Genomic DNA, 19,676 nt, shown 5'->3' on the forward strand with positions numbered 1-19,676 from the left:
TTCTCCCGTTCCTGTAGTTAACCTATCTCCCCAAGAGGCAGTAGCTATATTGGCGGGAGAAGCTCTCCCATCAGCATAGTGCTGGCTACATGGGGAGTTAAGTCAGTGTAAGTACGTTGCTCTGGGTGGATTTTTCACACCCGAGTGCCGTAGTTATTTCTATATAGATCTGTAGTGTAGACATGACCTGAGCTCTAGTCTCAGGAAGGGTTCGCCTACACCACCGCAAACTGTGGCTGCTAGCTGCTTTGCTTGTCTACCGGAGGGGTTTGCTCTGGTGTAGCTCCACCACTGGCTGGCAACCTTACGGCTGAAGTCCCCACTAGGACGAGGCCTTAGATCTGGGAGGACTTCCTGACGCTCTTATAAACGAATGGCTGTTCTCTTAAAGCTGCAGATGGACCATATAGGTTACTAGGTCGACTGCGTAGGAGACTGAGCTGCTATTTGCAGATGGCTGTTTGGTGGCATGTATGAAAAGAGTTGGCTGGGCCTCCGCGGCAAGTGCCCACATCACAAAACCAGACACGTTCACAGCTAGCACTCTGGGAGAGAGGTTAAGTGCTGTAGGGGACTAACCTACCCTTGCGGATTTGTCTGCACCACAACTGCTAATGCTGTTGGGTCACACATCAGCTAAGAACTACACATTGTAGTGCAGACAGAGCCCTGGAAGCAGTGCTTCCAGCTCAGGTTGGAGGTGCATTGGAGGAAGAGTTCACACACACTTACTACCTTTGCTGGTACCTGAGTTCTGAAAAAAGGGATGATTTCAATGTATAGGGCTATCAATCTGGCACTTTTCACCTGCAGTAAATTCACACACCGAGAAAGAGAGAGAGAGAGAGAGAGAAACTGCTGCCAGAAGCATGCAGTGAAAGAGTTAATAATCTTCTGATATAACAGAAACAAAGCAGAAGCAGAGGGGGGAAATACCCATTATCAAGGGGCTACCCATCTTCTCCCATTTCATTAAAAATAAACATTTTCCCATTGATTCCACTCTCATTGCCAATAAAATCTACTACTCTCAGGTGACAGAGAATGTCATCCTATAATAATGTGCTTTGCATTGTTTTTAATGTAAAATGCTAAGTGAATACTGGGGACATCAAAGCATCAAGGGTGTGTGATACTATGCCCATAAACTCAATGGGAGTAGGATCACACTTTGTAAGACAAAGTAGGAGACATTCTCCCCCAGAGAGTATAAAAGGTCTAATTGGGGTGGGGGCAAGGACAGAATTATGATTTTTTTTCCTCCAGAGTTTCAGCTTTCATTAGGAAAAAAAAAACCTTCCATAAGTCACCCAAGTATAACTGATATAGCAACCTCTTCTTGAATTTGAAGAGTGGCTGAAACAATAGTGCTCAGCCCCCTTCATTTGAAAGTGGGATAACTCAGATACAACGATACTTTAAATGTCAACATTGTTAAATATTTTGCTGATTATCATGTAAGAAGCGAAAGGCAGTATCATATTGCTTGAACCTTTCTCATTCCCATGAGATCAAATCCTGAAGTTCTTAGCTAAAAATCTATAGCAATTACAGCTGATCAGGAAATGATTATTTTTTCCCATGAAAATTTTTGACAAACACATACTTTTTGTCTAAATTTTTATTCAAAACAATTCCATTTTTTAAAATCACAAAACTGTAAGCCAAACATTTTCAGGTTTTCAGCAACCAAAAAACCAAAATGTTTCATTTTCAAATCAACATTTTCTGGTTTCCTCCCCCTCCCCCAATGAAAACCCCAATATTGTTGATAAAAACATCTATTTTTTCACAAAAAAAATATCTTTTGTCAAAAAGCCACTTTCTGTCAAAAAAATGTTTTGGAGAGAAAAATTTCAGCCCATGCTAATCGCAAGGTGTAATGGTGTAAACATATAACAGTCTGGAAAATGGTGATTATACTCCTGGGCCCTCTCTCCCATTGACTTTCTGGTCTATTTAGATTGTAAGCGCTTTGAAGCAGGGGCTGACACTCCATGCGTACAGCCAAGCACAAGGGGACCCTGCTCTAGGGAAGAGGCCTGTAGGTGCAATCATAATTCTGGCCTTAACACTGTATGTATAACAAATCCAAAAGGGATAAACAGAAAGGCACTTCCACTGCATCCAACTCTGGGAAATTAATCCAGTCAAAAGCCTTTACATTACATGTTTTTAATTGTGATTTTTTTCCCTTCTATGTATACTTTTATGCTCTTCTGATTTTTTCCCTTTGACTTCAGTTCCCCTGCTCTAATCACTAGGCCATGCCAAATCCCTTGTAAAGGCATGCTCCTTTTGCACATGCACACACACCATTTTTGTGCTCACCTTGTAGGTGCAAATGAGGCACAGATGCCTGAAACTGTGACTCCAGGTGAGCAAAGGCTGGGGAGGCAGGATTAGCCTCTCCCAAAGCTGAGGAAGGAACTGAGCACAAGAAAAGACTGGGGTAAAAGAGCGGAAAGCCAGAGGGGTTCCTAAAACAATGGGCAAGGGGGAATTTTTGGTTCTTTAGGAACTAATGGGAAATCAGGACTCTGTGAAGATAGTCTCCTGCCAACAAGTGGGATAAAGGAAGCAGGAAAGTTTTACATAAGGGAGAATTAATGGGACTAAAAGAACCCTGCCCAATGACTCAGGGCATGTCTACACTACAAAAATCAGTTGACTTGAGGTAAGTTAACATACAGTCACCGCAGCAATTACAGTGGTGGTTCACGTCCACACTGTGCTCCTGCTGTCAGCAGTGCATGTCCTCACCAGAGCACATCCACCGGCTTAAATGTGTGGGGCACTGACAGCAGAGGCCCCACTGCCAGGGGCTGACAGCCCCAGGGCTGGGGGCTCCAGCTGTGGTGGGGGCTCCCCCAGCTAGCGGGGTTCTACCTGTGAGCCCTGCGTAGGGCTGGCAGCCAACAGACGATGTAAGCAATGCAGCGTGTAGAGGGACACTGCATTGCCCTAACATCGACCTTAGTGCTACGCCTCTCGTGGAGGTGGCGTTATTAGGTCGGTGTAGTGGGCAACTTACATCAGCAGGCGCACCATTGGACTGTAGACGCTTACAGAGTTAGGGTGACGTAAGCTGCCTTACGGTGACCTAACTCTGTAGCGTAGGCCAGGCCTCAGGATCTGTTTCAGCTGCTCCCAGAAATCCAGTCCAGATTGCTCTCTTCCTCCTTCCCAATGAAGAGGCATTGCCAGTCTGACCCCAGGGCAGGTTTCACTAGGTCCTTAACACTAAGGCTATGGCTACACTATGAGGCTTTTTGCGCCACAGCTGTGCTGCTACAGCCATGCCGTTAAAAGCCACGCGGCGTAGCTGCTGTTTGTCGGCAGGAGAGAGCTCTCCTGCAGACAGAAAACTTCCACCCCCCACGAGTGGCAGCAGCTTTGTCAGCAGGAGAGCTGTTCGCACCAGCGCTTTTTGTTAGTAAAACTTTTGTCATGGGGGGGGGGGGGAGGGAGGTAACACCCCTGAACAACAAAAGTTTTGCCAATGAAGTGCCAGATCCTTAGTCTTGGTCTACTCTTGAAAGTTATATCAGCACAGGGGCGTGAAAAGCTACACCCCTGGCCTGTGTAGCAATGCCAGCATAACCCTGAGTAGACACAGCTAGGTCAACAGAAGCATGCTTCATCGTTCGGGGCAATCGCGTTCTTACCCTGATGGAAACCCCTGATGGAAATGCCAGTATAGTCTCCATAATGTAGGCACGCGCCGGGGTTCAGGGCCACAGGCTTCCAGCTCAGAGAGAGCTGAGGCACACTCAAGGCCGTTGGTGCTGCCATTTAAGGTCATGGCCTCGGAGAGCCATAGGACCTGACTGAAAGGCCTCGTCTGCAGTCCATCCCATGCTGTAGGCATTATAAAGCTACAGCCCACGTACTGCACAGCTCAGCCCTGCTTGCAGAGTCAACCAATACAGCTGTGAGGTTACTGTCCAGACTCAATGTCTAGCAATATTACAACCCTCCCTCTGGTCGACATTATGTCAGGCCACAGAAAAACTGCAGGGCTGAGCTTAAAGCCAGTCAAGTGACTGCCTAGAACCGCTGAGCTTTGGAGAAGTCAGGGGGCTCCCATTGACGTCAATGGGCTTGGGGTCAGACGTCTAGGGGACAGTGGGTTGTGAGTTGCTGAGGTTAATGCAGGGCCCCTAAAAGCAACTCACATCATGGCCCAGTTCCCGTTGGCCACCTGTTTTCCAGCCCTGATACTGAAGTGGGAGGCAATTCCCAGCCTCATTCCCCCCTCCACTCCCTCCCTCCCACCCACCCATCCATCCATCCATCCACCCTGCACTTGGGGCCCCACAGCTCACACAGTCAGGCCCGGAGAGTCGCTTGACTTTTGAAATATGTACCGGTCAAGTTCATTACCCTTAGTCTTCCCTAGTGCTGTGGAGGGGGTCTCTGGCCGGGGCATGGGCATAAAGTCAGCCCAAAGAGATGCACGCTGCCTGAGAAACTCTGCTAGCAATTCAGTAATTGGCACCAGGTGAGTAGGCTCCACTTCCTCAGGGTCCAGGAGGCAGGTAGACGTCCGGCAGGGAGGCTCGCAGAAGCTGTGCGGTTTCTTGGCCTTCCCCTGTGAAGATGAAGGTCAGGTCACACAGGCTGGATGCCAGCAGAGCACGTGCCCAGAGATGGGCTAGCACGCTCAGAACATTAGCTCCTGGTCTCAGGAGCACACCCCAAGAGGCTGCCTTTACTAGACACCATCCCCTAACATCACAGTGGGTATTGACTGATTCCCAGACAAGGTAAGAGGTTTACAATGTGTTTGGTAAATCCATGGGGCTGGGCTTTTCTGTTACCTGGTAAGGACTTGAGTATTTAATTGCTCTGATTAGTTAATCGGCCAAATTCATCCTTGGTGCAAATGCACTGACTTCAGTGGGACTGCACCAAGGATCAGGCTGGCCCCGCTGTTTGTACAGCCCGGTGGAAATGAAAAGAATGGTGTAATTGCAATGTACAATCAGTGAATCATGAGTAACTATTTTTGTGTATTGATTACAAGGACCGGTTCCCTTCTGTAGAGTCAGCCTGGAGCTGGGAACTGGCCACACTCCTGAAGGGGCAGTAGTTCCCTGAGGCAGCAGCCAGCCAGCCAGCCACAGAGGGCTGCTAACCTGCATGACTGAAAGGCTAGTGGGCAGGTGTCTCTGCAACCTCTCTCCCTGGGAGCTGCCTGGTAAGAAAGAAGACCGCTCCCATCCACCGCCCTACTGGCTTTGTCCCCAGGTGACCCTTTGTGCCAGCTAGGGGCCGGCCCATAGGGCAGACATAATGCCCAGGGCTCGGGTCCTCTGTGCCTGGTGCACGGTCAACTCTGCCAGCTTGGGGCAAATTCCAGGGCAGAGTGGAGGTGAAGCAGGGCAGGCCAGGGGTCGGTAAGAAGTTTGAGCGGGTGTGGTGGGGGCAGACCCGCTCCCTGGCAGTGTTGTATTCTCACAAAGTCACACAGAGGCCCTTGAAGCAGTCCTAGCCTGTGCCGTGGGGCCGTGCTGGCCCCAACAGACATTGAATAGGCAAGGCATGAGCTGCCTCTCCTCTCTGGGTTAGCACCTTTGCCAGCCCAGGGGTGAACCTGTCTCTTAACTCAGAGCAATCACTAGGGGCCGATCCAGCCCTTGGTCATGTTACAAAGTGCAGGCTACTGAATGGCATTGACCGTTTAATTTCCAGTGTGATGTACGCACACAACTGGGCCACTCTGATCTTCGCTACAGTCCCACCAATTCAGTGCATTGCACTAAGGGTGAGTTAGGCCTATTAACTAATCAGATTAATTCAGAGGCTTTAATAGGTGCAGTCCTTTTGGTTTCAATGGGAATTACCTCCACTTACCCCAGGAGTGACTCTGGCCCTTGAGCTCCCATTTCCCAGCCCAGCATCAGGAAAGGCCCCATGATGGCGCAAGGCCTAATAAGCAGGAGTGAGCTATAAACTGTGTCTTCACAGACAGGCTTTCTTGCTGAGGAATTATATTGCTTTTGCCATGCCTGCAGCAGCGAAGGTGAGAGAATGTGCTATGCCTTCTTCCCCTTTGATACCGACTTAATTGTCAGAAGAGGAACAAGGCTCTTTAATGATTAAACATTGCAATTAAATATTAAACAGCCAACTTCTTCTTCTGACATTAAGGCAGCAGCTGACCTAGATGAGAGTTGCTTTCAGCTTATGACACTGGGTCCCTTTTGTGCCCGGGCTATAAACCAGGCCAGGTTTCAGACAGCAGCTGCTAAGCACCCAGTGCCTTTTAAAGTGCCGTGTGACTCCATCCAAGCCAACGGTGTTGCCCTGATGTAACTGGTAGCATGATTCTTAAAAGATTTTAAACCCCTCACCTTTCCCTGGTTCTTAAATGAACTGCATGTGGTATCAGCGAGCACTGGTTCACAGCTTTGGCACATACAAGAGTGAGCTCTGGACCCCCTGGGGCGTTTATCAACCACAACACATGGGTCTGCAATCAGCTGTTATTACCTCATAACTCAGGGTGAGTATTTTGTCAGATTAAGTGCATATTTGGGAATTTGTATCTCTTTGCTGCTCCCTCATTAGACCCACATTTACTCCTGCTGTTGTATTCGAGACCCCCTTGAAATGATTAGACCTGCCTAGCAGGTAAAGAGAGCCAGGAAGAGGTTAATTTGTAAGGATTGCCATCTGAGGCCATGTCTGTACTAGGAACGCTTACCTCTCTCCACTGCAAGACAGCTGAAGGCAACATCTGTTCCTATCCAACCCAGTCCAGCCCAACTCCCGCCCCCACACAGAGAAGTACTCACATACATAAACAACTCATACATTTTAAAGCAAGGTCAACATAGCTACTTTGGTGAGGGGTCTTTAAAAACCACACCCCTGACCAGCATAGCTCTGATGACCGAACTCCCAGTGTAGCCACAGCTATATCCATGGAAGAAAGTTTTCACCAACGTAGCTACCAGTGTTCAGGCACAAGGTGTTCCTACATGGAAAAACCGCTTCCATCAGGGTCGGCTGCATCCACACAACAGGGTTATGCTGGAATAGCTATGGCAACATGGCTATCTCGGTGTAGTCTCTGTAGCGTACACATCCCCTGACACAGAAACAAGCACGTACACACTCACACACATCCGCTTCCAAATGTTGTGGACACTCCTTCAGAGGCTGTTTTATAGAGAACTGCAGTCTGTAGACATTCACTTATATAATAATAATAACCATCATCATTATAAATGTATCACAGTCTTGAGCCGAACGACACTGCCCACATGAACCAGAATCTACATGGTCCAAACAAGATTAATACACATTTCTTTAGCATACAAGATAAGTTACCTGCAGCCAGCCATGAAAAGATGACCTACAAATGCTTAATGCGCTTCTGGAAGGTGCTCAGATATTACAGTGCTAAGGGTGGTATAAGAACCTATATATAATAGAATAGCAAGGTAATTTCTTAAAAATTGGATATTCCCTCTTTATGAGGAATAAGAATGATTGAGCGAGCAGATTTTTGTTGATGGGTGGGGATTTTTAAAGTATTATTTTCTATTTTGTTTTACCTTTAAAATATCACGAATATCAAAAATCTGGTGCCCCCTGGTTTTTCCTGGAGGTCTCACATTAATAGTGGGAGATTTCTCAAACCTTAATTAAAGGAGTGCTGTTAATGTTTTCACAAAGACTTTCTTTCTTCCAAGTGTTTATTAGGTGTTTGGCTTAATGTTAATATTAACAAAAGTAAGCAAACAAAGAATTTTAAACAATCTGCCTCCCCCCTGCACAGTTGTTTGACCTTAATCAATAGCTTTCTATTTCTCTATATGGTTTCAGGGTAGATAAGATCTGAACTGCTAATGTAAAATGCAGGAGATTTTCTAACAAAGCTTCCAGGCCTTCTTCATTCAGCAGAAAAATGTAAAATGGGGCACCCAGCTGTAATGTCATCGTTCCCCCACCACCGCGTGGGACACCTTTTTAAATAACCTAACTCAAAGGGCCACTGCACAAGGCCAAAACTCCAGCTCAATCACAGTAATGAAGAAAAGGACCTAGGGGCAGCCTTTCAGCAGCACTCAGGACCTGATTTACAAGTGCTCAGCACCCACCATACAGACCAGATTTTCCAGAAGGGCTCAGCACCCTGAGGTTGCTACAATGATACTTATGAGCAAATATTCAAAAAAGCACAGCACCCTATCTGCTAAAAACCTGGCCCAGTTGAGGGTGCTGAGCACGTCTCAAAATTCCAGCCGGGCCCACTCCCTTTCCTTTCTGCTAAACCCCAGGGTGCTTCTCACATGCAGCAGAGCAGACCTAGGGGATCTGCCATTTTACTGGCCACATCCCTTCCCCATGCTGCACGGGCGCCAACTCCTCCGTCAGAGGAGAGGATGTTGGTCTGACTCTGCCCATTCTAACTCACAAGGCATGGGGAAGGATGTTTTAATCTCCCCCCCACACACACACACACATACACACAAAGATCTGTCACTCTGGGAAGCAGCTAGTGATGGTTGCTGTCAGCAGGAGGATGCTGAGCTAGATGGACTGGGGGGCTGCTGCAGGCTGGCATTGTCCATGTTCCTATGTCTATAGGGATCGGTCTTGGGCGGACCAGTCTAGATTGGACCAAGCAATGCTTAAACTGTTGACGAAAGCCATTATCCCAAGTGCAGAGTAAGCCCCACTAGGGGTTAAACCCCCAACCCTGACAGCTTGCTGCCCTGCTGCTAGCTGTTGAAATAAAGTGGAATACTTGTGTCTGTCTGTGCTGCAATCCCCTGCTGTGCTTGATAACGTGTCCCCCTTATTCTCCAGTGGGCTGGTGTTGAACTCACTCATGGTGCCAGTGTTAGAATGAGGCTGTGCTGTTAAAATGGGAGGGGGGGGGTGTTGTTGAACTCCACTCACCCTGCACACACCAGCGGGACAACCAATTGAGCACCAGTTCCAGAGGGGCTGAGAGGGAGCCAGCTGAAAATCCTAGTGCAGACACAGCCCTGGCTGTCATGGCTTAAGGACTTGGTTTTCTTGGCCCTGGCTGATTTGGATTGCCCTGGGAGTTTAGCTTTGTATCCAGGTATCCCTGCCCTTTCTGTTTTTTAAATAGGAATTTACACATACTGTATAACATAAAATGCCTCTGGCTGCTTCTTATTGAAAATGGATCCTGGAAAAATCAGCTCTGAGGGGCAGACAAAACAATGAGGGTGATGGGGGGACGTGACAGGAAACCGCTACTCTGAGCACATGGTGGCTCTTCCCTTCTGGGAGAGAGAACGCCCGACACCACTCTCCAAAGCAAGAGAAACCTTCCCTCCCAAAGCAGCTTTTCCCACCTCTATTCAGTATTGCTGAGAGTTTGATCATTTTGAAGAGGGGAACAAGCATGCTTCTGAAATCAGCCTCTCCTGCCTGCTGCTGCCACCCCTGTAGCAACAAGTCTGTGCCCAAGAGCCAGCCCTCCCCAAAGTCAACTCTTCTCTGGCCCTAGATTCTGACACCCATAGGTGCTGGAACTAGGGGTGCTGTAGGTGTTTCAGCACTCCCTGGCTTGAAGTGGTTTCCATTATATACAGGGTTTACAGTTTGGTTCAATGCCTCGCAGCACCCCCCACTATATAAATTGTTCCACCACGCCTGCTGACACCCCTGTATGGGATAGTCCATGATCGAGGACCAGGCTTCCCTCAAACCAGCTCCTTTCTGTGCCCCAGAATAAGGGACCACCAGGGAATAAATAAGTAGATAAACCAAAGTGTTACCTGCCAAAAGGAGACAGTCAAGCAGGCAGAGCTGTCCAGTCACGCAGCACTGGAGGAAGCCGAGTGTGCTAACTAGTACCAGTTGCATAAGGGTGTTATTTACCTCTCTGTGTTTTTGTTTTGGTGAGTTAGTCTGAAGGTCAAAGGAATATTCTCAAGGAGTGGCCTATGCCAGGAAGTAAATTATTACCCTGCCATTGCTCTGCGGGGACAAAGAGGTCCCGGAGAGCCACTCGGGGGGAGGGGAGGGGGTGTGTGAGGACAAATCTCCTGCTGAAGAATTAGAGGGCAGCTCATCACAGAGGAAAGAAGTGAAAAAGGTCTGAACAAAGTGCTCTGTTTTCTGAAGGCAGGTCACATGCTGGGCACTAGCTGAGGTAATTAGGCATGTGGCACCTGCTAAACGCTGGTTTCAGAGTAGCAGCCGTGTTAGTCTGTATTCGCAAAAAGAAAAGGAGGACTTGTGGCACCTTAGAGACTAACCAATTTATTTGAGCTGTAGCTCACGAAAGCTTATGCTCAAATAAATTGGTTAGTCTCTAAGGTGCCACAAGTACTCCTTTTCTTTCTGCTAAACGCTGGCAGCAAGAGCGGCAGGGGAATGTCAGAAGTCCTGAATCCGGACACAATCCATCTGCTAACAGCTAGAACATGGAAGTGGGATGATATCAGTGAAGGTCCCCATCAAATGCTGGATTCTCCTCTTCTCATGGCTCCCTAATAGCCTTGCGATTTATAGCCCCCTACAATCCTCCTGCAGCTCTGTATGGAATCGTCACAGGTGTATGAAGAACCATGAAAAAGTGAGGATTTGGTATAGTTTCTATGGAGATAAAGATACTCCTGAATGGGAGCGTAAAAGGCTTTCCCACCAGAAAGGTTGGTGTCTCCAGCTCCTGGCTGTATGTTACAATTACAGCTTGGCAGGAAATGACTTTCCCATGTCGGGAATATTTTGGAGATGTCAAAAAAAGTTCCCATCTTGAATTGGGACAAAAATTGACATCACAGAAATTGTTGCAAAAATTCCATCCAGGTCAATCAAAACATTTTGCTTTGATCATGTTCAATACATTTTGTTTTGTTTTTGAAGTTGTTCCTTAAAAAACAAAACAAAACTAACATTTCAAAACAAAAAGTGGTTTCAACTAGAAAAAGTCCCCAATACTTTTCTGCTTGAACATGTCAAAACAGGACTTTTCAACAACTTTGAAACTTTTTTCTCAAAAGTTAGACAAGTCAGGAGACTCATCAAAACCCGTTTCACAAACAGCTTAGGTTTAGATTAATCTGCTTTTTTTCCAGCAAAAAAAAACGGTTAATCAAAAAACTCCCGACCAACTTTCGTTATAATCTGCTACAAGGACACAGTACTTTTTGGGGGCAGTATACAGCAGGGAGCCAACCGACTGAGGGACACCGGTTACAGCTGGGGAAGGCTAGACTTTGCAGCTAGTCCTAACTCTCTAATGCACTGAATCAAGGTGCTGGATTCCAGCACCCCGAACTCTGGGGCAGCTTAAACCCCTCTCAGAGACGGACTGTACATGCTTTGTTCTACAAGGCTTGGAATCGGTCAGACTTGGCTGTATCCCCTGCTGCCACAGATTACTGGGGAATAGGAACTCTCCTCTGGTAAGAAAGCCGGATGCCAGAAGTTTTGCCTTCACAGAGCGAATCAGTGGTTGCCTTGGCCCTTAGGGCACTGTTTAACTTGCACAGATATTTCTGTCTGCGCCTCTTGAACATGGCAGCAGATGCTGGTATGCAAAGGAGATCTTATCATATCAGACAGCTCAGCAGTTGCTTAAAGATCTCTCATGCCCCACGCCTGTGCTGGGGGCATTAAGGGGCTGGTATGAATCATGGTATTGTGGCTTTGCAGGCAGAGTGGAATTTTCCACAGCCGTATGTCGACGGCCTGCCCCACCCTTCCTTCACAGCAGCTGAGGCACGACAAGAACTCTGGCCTGAAGGGAAAACACCCCCAGCTAGATGTTGGCGGTGAAGTTGTAGCCGTATCAGTCCCGGGATATTAGAGAGACAAGCAGACTCACAGGGTCAAACGGAGAGGGAGCCGCAGAGCACACTGATGGGAGATGGGGGCTCCTCGGCAGCAGTTGGGTTTACAGTCTCTCCACCCAGACCTGCCTCTCCTTGGCCCTTTGGCAGTTGTGCCAATTACGGCATTCATGGCACCTCTGAGATTTCTGAGCTCATCCTGCTGGTCCAAGAAATCCCTCCCCAAACAATCCCAAGCCAAAAGCCTGAGGTGAGGCAAGGTAGGCTGAGAGCCCGCCCAGAAGCGAGAGCAACCAGGGGGCAGAGGGGTTGTGTAGCATTGCTTCCCCTCTGGCTCTGCTGCTGAGGAGACAGAGCCCTGAGCTACCAGCCCCTCTGGCTGTGCTACTGGAGAGGCAGGGGGATGGGGTCAGATGGGGAACTTCATTCCTCTCTGCTGCCTTTGTGGCCTGCTCCCTTTCTTGTCCTTGCACCACTTCATGGGCTCCCCTGGGCTTGGAGCACCCTTTCTCTCCTCGGGCATGGATCAGCCACCCCTCCTGTAGTCAAGCCTCCCCTTACCCTACAGGACTTCTGCACAGCCTTCCAGTGGGCATCTGCCCCAGCCAGAAATGGTGAAGAGAGACTCTGCCCCCCGTGGAGACCAATTCTGCTGTATTCCAATGGTGCAAATCCAGAGCGACTATGTCATTCAGTGCTATAACCGAGATCAGCCTCTGGCCCTGGACTTCATCTACCATTGTCCTCCATGTGGTATGTGCCTGGTCTTTGCGCTCCTGGCCTAACTTTAATTGGTGGCTGGGGCTGTGCATTATTCTGTCTTAATCAGCACCTTGTGCAGTAAGAGGCAGCATGGGCCAATAGACAGAATACTATGCTGAGAGTCAGGAGACCTGGCTTCTGTTCCTAGCTCTGTTATATGACCGTGGGCAAATCACTTTTCCTCTTTAGCCTTGGTTTCCCTTTCTGCAAAATGGGGATAAAGACACTTACCTTTTTTTGTAGAGCACTTGGAGAGGTCTGACTGAAAAGGGCCAAACGTGGGCTAAGAATTAATAACCAGGCACCAGCTTTGTATAATTCCATCGCTCACATTGATTTATTGTATTTTAAAACACTGACAAAAACACATCACATCTTGATTTGTTTGTTTGTTAATCCTCTGTATACTCAGGACACAAAGTTCCAGAATAGCTGCACCAACGACGACGAGAGTATTTCGTCATGAAAACACACACACACAAAAGGTGCCAATCCCCCAAAAACAAAAACAGAAATTAAATGAGTGCAAAATGAATGAAAGTGCAAAAAAGCTTTGTTGTCATTCACACACCCCTTCCAAAACACAAGCCCCTTTCCCCCCAACCAAATAACAGCAAACCCACTCCCCAAAATAAAGGGGGGGGGGCTGGGTAGAACCAGGCTGCAGCCTTCTACTAGTACCCTTTCCTTGGCACTGCGGGATAAACCGTCAGCCCAAGAAATTATGACAACAGGAAGAAGAAAAGCCAGCCAAGTAATGGCTTCCAAAGGCTCTCTCCTCCTCTTTTTGATTTCCGCCATTGCACTCAAGTCCAAAGGTTCTCCTTGAGTTCTCCTAGCTACCTAACCTCCTGGACAATTTGGATTTATTTTCTTTTTAAAAAGTGCTTGAAGTTGGTGCAGAAATAGCTTGGCTCTCATAGTTCTGGAAAGAAACAAAAGATGGGACACCCCATTCTTCCCCCCCCCCCCCCGAGTTCTAAGCTAGTCTGTTCCCCCACCCCCAAAGTTTCTGACTTTAGCAAGATGCTGCCCCATTACCAGTGTGTGATTGGGAAGGAATAAATCCCAGCCTGACAGCTGAAAGCTGCTCCTCCCAACCTCCTGATCTGCAGAACTACCACCCAACCCACCATCAAGAGACACCACCACTCTTGGGAACAGACCTGAATTGGACATGGGACCGTGTTGCCTTACAGGGGCCTGATCCAAACCCCACTGAGGTCCACGGTCCCGTTTGCTCCAACCGGCCCTGCCTCAGGCTGTCCATGTGGTGACAGGCTCTCTGCTATCTCCAGGCTAGCCAAGGGAAGAGCGATGGGCTGTCTAGCTGACAGGCTGTCATTAAAGAACCGGGCATCAGACTTTCTGTCTGCCATGGGAATCTGGGAAAGGGGTCTGCTGCTCCCTTCTCCATCCCCTCACATGGAGGCGGGGGGGGGAGAATAAAGGAGGAAAAGGGATGGGGAGGAAATGGGGGAAAGAGACTGAGTGTCCCCAAAATCCTATAGTCAGCCCTGCTGACTTGGGGAGTTCCTCAGGACACTGGGCAGACACTTTCTGGACAGGACCAGAACAGCCCCCCCCTTCCCGGCCCATGTTCTACCAGGTCGCTCCAGAAGCGAGAGTTGCTCCCAGGGACACTTTGTATCTGGTAAAAGTCGTACAAATCCTAGAAGCGTGCGGACTGTGCTCTTCTCCTGTCCCATGGGCCTGGCTGCTGGGCAGGCATGGGGATTATGGGAATGAGAACCACGGCAGGGGCCAACCCCACCGCCTGGCTGAGCTCACACATAATGCTGGCAGCCTTCCCAGGGCAGCAGAGTGTCACAATCACAGTCAACGTAGCTGTTGTCAGCACCAGATGGCAACGGTCACTGGGGGCTATAACGTGAGAGGGGAATTTGCTGCCGTCACAGGGGCGAAGGCTGGCTGATTGTCCTACCTGGCCCCAGCAGATAATTCTGTGCCACCTCTGCCACACCAGGTCCCAGGCCCACCAACTTCCCTCTGTTTCCCTCAGGATGGGCAGGCATAGCCAGAGACTGCAACTCAGAAGTCCATTTGAGACATTTTTAGCTGCTCTAGCCTCCCACAAAAGGAGTGCTGAGAAGACTCCTGGGCCAAGCTCATCCCTAGTGAAACTACTGATTCAGAGAGTGCCACCAGTGAGAAATTTGGTCTGTTGGGAGGTTAAGGACTGAGACCCTCAGCGGGGGCTTTAGCTTTTCCTATGCGTGGGCCTCAAGGCTCCCGCAGCTGGCGAAGCTTCTAACAAGTTTAAAACAGGGAGGAGATCTTGGCACGAACGCGCCGCAGAGGCCGACAGTGATTTTTAGGAGGCGTTCAGAACAGAGGATAAAGCTCCTCCTTCTCAGCCCTCCCATCGGGATCAGGGAGAAAGCTGGGCAGGGAACGTTTTGCCCATCCAGTTTTTAAGATTTAAAAAAAAAAAAAAATTCCATTCTGCACTGGGACAAAACTGAGAGCTTTCAGAGCTTCTCAAAAAAAAGAGAGAGCCCCCGCCTCCAGAATACGCCGTAGCCCCATAGCAAGGGCACTGAGCTGGGCTATCGGAGATCCAGGGTCAAGTCCATGTGTATCCTAGCAATGGAGGTTATAAGGAATTCTGGGATCTCTCTCTAGTTTTGACCAGAAATTCCATCCTGGACCTGAGGAACCTTCCCGCCAAAAGTTTAATCAGACCTGGTATGTTCCCGCCAAAAGTTTCAATTTTGATGAGTCAACGTTTTCTGACAAAAAAACATCTAGACGATAATTCCCAACCAGTTCCAATCAGGGAAGGGCTGTCCTTCTGCCCCCACATCCAGCTGCTGCCACATGGCCAGCTGTTCACATCTCAAGAACCACATCCCTCCAGTGAAGAGAGCGTGCCACAAAAAACAGAGTTGAACAAACAGTAGAGGAAATAGCATCAATAGATTTTCTCGCTCTCTCTCACATACACACACTGCTTTGGGTTTTTGTCTTTTTAAGAAAAAAACGTTACAAGCTTTAACAGTACATAGCCCTTGGCCGTCTACAAAATCTGTATTTCTCTCACCCAGATCAATTCAGAAGCTTCATACCTCAAAGGTCAGGAAATAGTCAACCCAAGAGGGGAATGGACTCATGGTTGAGGCAGCAGCTAAGCGAGCGTGACATAAGAACGCTGTCATTAACACAGACACACACACACAGACACACACTCTATCTCACTTCACATTTCCAGTGAGGATCATCTTCTTGGAGAGCTCTGACCCGAGAAAATCCCCCCTGAGAGACCATTCCTACAGGTGGGCATACCAGTCCAGTCCGGTCTGTGTCCCAGGTTACACTGCAAAGACGTGAGAAAGCAGTTCAGGTAAATCTCCTAGAAGCTGTATGAAAGGGTTGGATGGACACAGTTTGGCCGTGGAGCTCTCAGGTGGCTACAGCCTACAGTCTCAGCAGGAATCAGGAAGTTAGTTTCACAGGAGCCCAGAAATCCAGCTGAAAGTCTGTAAGGTGTCAGGTAGCCAGAGAACAGCTCACCCAGTGTCTCAGTAATAGAACAGGAGATTTAATCTCATTGGCCATTGAGATTCTAGGGAGACAATCCTGGGCGGACATTTACAGCTCCTGTTCCCTTCAAAATGGGCCCACTTACTGGAACAGCTTCCACAGGAACCAACCACTCGATCTTTTGTTGTAGCTTCAAATGCAGAGCACAACTCAGGCATCTGACACTCCATTCGAGTGCCAAACCCAGAGTGCCCCTCTGGCATTCAGCCAGCACAATGACTGCTTAGCTCACCTTTAGCTAAAAGACGAATGTAGTCACTTAGCAGGTTGAGATGGAGCTGATGAGAACAGGAGACTTCTTCCTTTCTTTCTCTGCAGTAGATGCTTCCTATAAAGACACTGACTGAGCCTTGTACGGGGATATAACGAGCTAACCAGGATACTTGCTTGCGTTCAGGATGAAGTTTGGAAATATGTCAGGGGAGGTTGATATGGAGAGTCCCAAAGCTGAAGCCATGTTTGTATCCCAAGGTCGCTCCTCAACTTCCTCTCCTCCCAACCAACAACAGCCCAGGAGAAGAGGTCCTCTTTGGATGTGGAGGCCGGTTTGGCACCATTTGCTGAGGATCAGGCTGCATCTATGGAAGGATTGGGTCCAGAGCCCACAACTCCTCTCCTCCCATTTCGCTTCTCCCCGCAGATGAACATATGGCAGCATTTGAACAGATGGAAGAAAATGAAAGGGAAGGAAAGAGAACTTGCGAAACACACCCAAACGCTTACAAAAAAACCCCATAAATTGTGTAAAAATCTCTCATGAATAGCAAGCAGCAAACATTGGAATGGCAGGTCAAATGTGACCCCAAAGAGTCAATAATAAAAAGAGTCAAAATGCTGCATTTCCATGGGAAGCCTAGCATGAATTTGACCCATATGTACATGAAAGTGGACTTCATATGCCATGTTGCTATGAGACATGTTGCTGGTGCATATGGTAGGAGCTCTCATCCCTGTCTTCAATGACTGGGGAGAGGGGAGGGAAGCAAAGGAAAAGGTCGATTCCTTTAAGGAATTGCAGACCTTGGGAACGCAAATGTTTCTAACCTGACAGAGCGCGGTTTGGGGACTGTGGTCCCTCTGTCCAGCCTACACCTCTTCTGATTGGTCCTTCAAGAAGTTTTTACGTGGCTGGAGTAAAGGCAATTGGTCGCACGCCATCACACACCCTGCACTGACCTTTTCTTAGCCAATCCCAAGAGACTGTCTTGTTAATAACCAGCAGGTGATTGTCTTTTGAAAAAGCAGTTTGCAAGTCTTATCCTAGGGGGATGTGTGTCAAGTAGCTAAGGACAAAAATTTGGCCCACCTTGAATTTCTTACAGTTTGATAGCGAAGGGCTGCTGAGATCTGAAAATAAAAACCCCACCATTGAGAAAGAAAGGAAAAGGCCATTCTACCTCTGCAGAGGATGTCTGTGCTGCAGAGCAGCCACCTATCCAGCAGAGTGGGCACAACTTAACTGACTAGCCTTATTCCCAGAGCTGTGCTGACGTGGCTGGTATATTTATACTTAGGCTGTAAGCTCTTTGGGGCAGGGACCATTGTTGCGTTCTGTGTTTGTACAGCCCCCTAGCGCAGTGGGGTCCTGGTCCATGACTTGGGCTCCTAGCTGCTACTGCAACACAAATAATAAATAGTAATAAAACACTGACTCCTCCAGCAGCAAAGAAATCTGCAGCATAAATAGCACTATGGACTCGTTCCCCATGAGAAACAGAAGGAAATGGAAGAAAATTCAAGTTGGCCTCATGGCAAAGGTGAACCAGGGCAGGGGCAAAGCAAAGTTACTGCCCAGCTTCAAAGGGAGAGTCACAAAAACTGGAGAGAAAACAAATGGAATGTTATCAAAAGCTACTTGAGAATGTCCCGTTGAAAGAGCATTAAATACCCACCCCCAACGCAGTGAAATATGCTGGGAAAATTCTCTTCAATTGCTAAGAAAAGGGAAAATGAGTCATTCCTCTAAAACGAGCATGTGTGTGCTCACGTATGTGAGAGAAGGGGTGTGTGCAGGCAACTTATTTCTTATGAGATCACCAAAATTTCTGATCTTGGTTTCTTGAGCAGCACCACCATCCCTCAGCCCCCACACCTTCTCCCTGGTACCTCATCGGTCCTGAAAAACACACACACACACACACACACACACACACACATCATCCTATGGAACAGGGTCAGTCAGAAGCGCTTGAAGGGCAGGGGGGTCATCCCATCTCAAATCCGCATTCTGTCTTTTTAAAAGCATCAGTGGGAGAGAGCACTGGTCAGCAGTACCCCGACTGGAGCTCCCCCGCCAAGCCGGAGGAGAAGTGTAACAGGGCAGGGGAAGAGAAAGACAGAAAGAGATGGGTTTGGTGCAAGGACAGAGAAGGTGACTCAGAGAGAGAAGGAGCGTGCAGGATTTTACAACTGCTGCAGTGGGGAAGGTCTCTGCTCCAGTGAGCCAGACAGACAACTTGGCAGCTGCAGTGCTGAGGGCAGTCCCAGGCTGTGGGGCATGGTCACTTTAAGGTGTCGTCGGCATTTTTGAACATGAGAATGGCGTTGTAGATCTTGAGTGCTGGGCCCAGTTTGACGCTCATAATCTTGACGATGTCGGCCTGTGTCAGCAGAAGGAACGCCTCCCCGTCAATCATCTGCAGGAGAGATGTGGGTGGGTCCGGCATGTGCACCATGCTCACGGGAAATCTGGACTCCAGAGCTACCCATCCCCACTCCCACCCCTCAGGGCTGTGTGCTCAAACAAGAAGTATGCCCTTCAAAGCCAAGGGGGAGACACACAGTTGTGGCCAGCAAGGTGGCTCTTGGGATGGACTAGCTAGGGATGCTACAAGCACGGGACATATGATCCTGCCTCTTCTCAGTGAAAAACCCAGCCTCCTCCCCAGCCGCATCACATTAGGAGGCTGGTAAGTGGCAATGGAAAATGGTGCCACAGAAGGTAAAAATGCAGCCATCTACTAGACAGGGTGGGGTGCTTCTAGCAACCGAAGCACCCAGAGTCAACCAGCCCCAGCAGCTCTGCACAAGAGTCTGAGTAATTCTCTCTGCCAACGAGTCTCGGTCAGACATGCTCTGTGTGTGGGTCAAAATCTTTGCAACCACTGGAGCTGCAAACATAGCCTGGGAGTGGGACTCCAGCTGGGCACGTAATCCCCAGTAACAGAGATCCAGCAACAGGAACTGAGGGAGAGGGTGGTGGACCTGGGACTAAGCAGACCCATCGGCCTTTTGGGAGAAGGCTGCAGCACTGCCTACAGAGCAGCTCTGCCTCTGCTCCCCCACAGACCCCTGGGAGCTCTCCTACCCCAAGACCCCATTCACAGGGGACTAGACTTGCCCCATACATGGAGTGTCGCCGGATCTATCTATTGACTATATCTGGATAGATCCATGAGGTGCCTTATGTGCACGATAGACAGACAGACGTCTGAGGTCACTATCAGTGGGTTCTGCTGTAATCGGCCGCTGGTGCTATCCCAAACAAATGCTCTCAAGGACTGTTGCTTTAACAGCAACAGGGCAGAGTCCCAAAGGATGGTGGCAGGAAACCAT

General features: G+C 48.7%; 2 protein-coding genes across 6 annotated transcripts in view; both read right to left on the minus strand.

The window, feature by feature from the left end:
• Positions 1-9,908, minus strand: part of SGK2 (serum/glucocorticoid regulated kinase 2) — a 35,352-nt gene extending 25,444 nt beyond the window's left edge. For all 4 annotated transcript variants that reach the window (XM_074970236.1, XM_074970237.1, XM_074970238.1 and 1 more), the window contains exons 1-2: positions 9,774-9,908; positions 4,387-4,594 (exon numbers count right to left, since the gene is read on the minus strand). In XM_074970236.1, coding sequence (XP_074826337.1) covers positions 4,387-4,438 — 52 coding nt within the window. In that variant the 5' untranslated portion in view covers positions 4,439-4,594; positions 9,774-9,908. The remainder of the gene's footprint in view (positions 1-4,386; positions 4,595-9,773) is intronic.
• Positions 9,909-13,565: 3,657 nt separating this feature from the next.
• The window catches only part of L3MBTL1 (L3MBTL histone methyl-lysine binding protein 1), a 58,076-nt gene continuing 51,965 nt past the window's right edge, over positions 13,566-19,676 (minus strand). For both annotated transcript variants that reach the window (XM_074970242.1, XM_074970241.1), the window contains exon 22: positions 13,566-18,757. In XM_074970242.1, coding sequence (XP_074826343.1) covers positions 18,623-18,757 — 135 coding nt within the window. In that variant the 3' untranslated portion in view covers positions 13,566-18,622. The remainder of the gene's footprint in view (positions 18,758-19,676) is intronic.

The sequence above is a fragment of the Natator depressus genome, chromosome 13, assembly GCF_965152275.1.
Source record: "Natator depressus isolate rNatDep1 chromosome 13, rNatDep2.hap1, whole genome shotgun sequence".
NCBI lineage: Eukaryota > Metazoa > Chordata > Testudines > Cheloniidae > Natator > Natator depressus.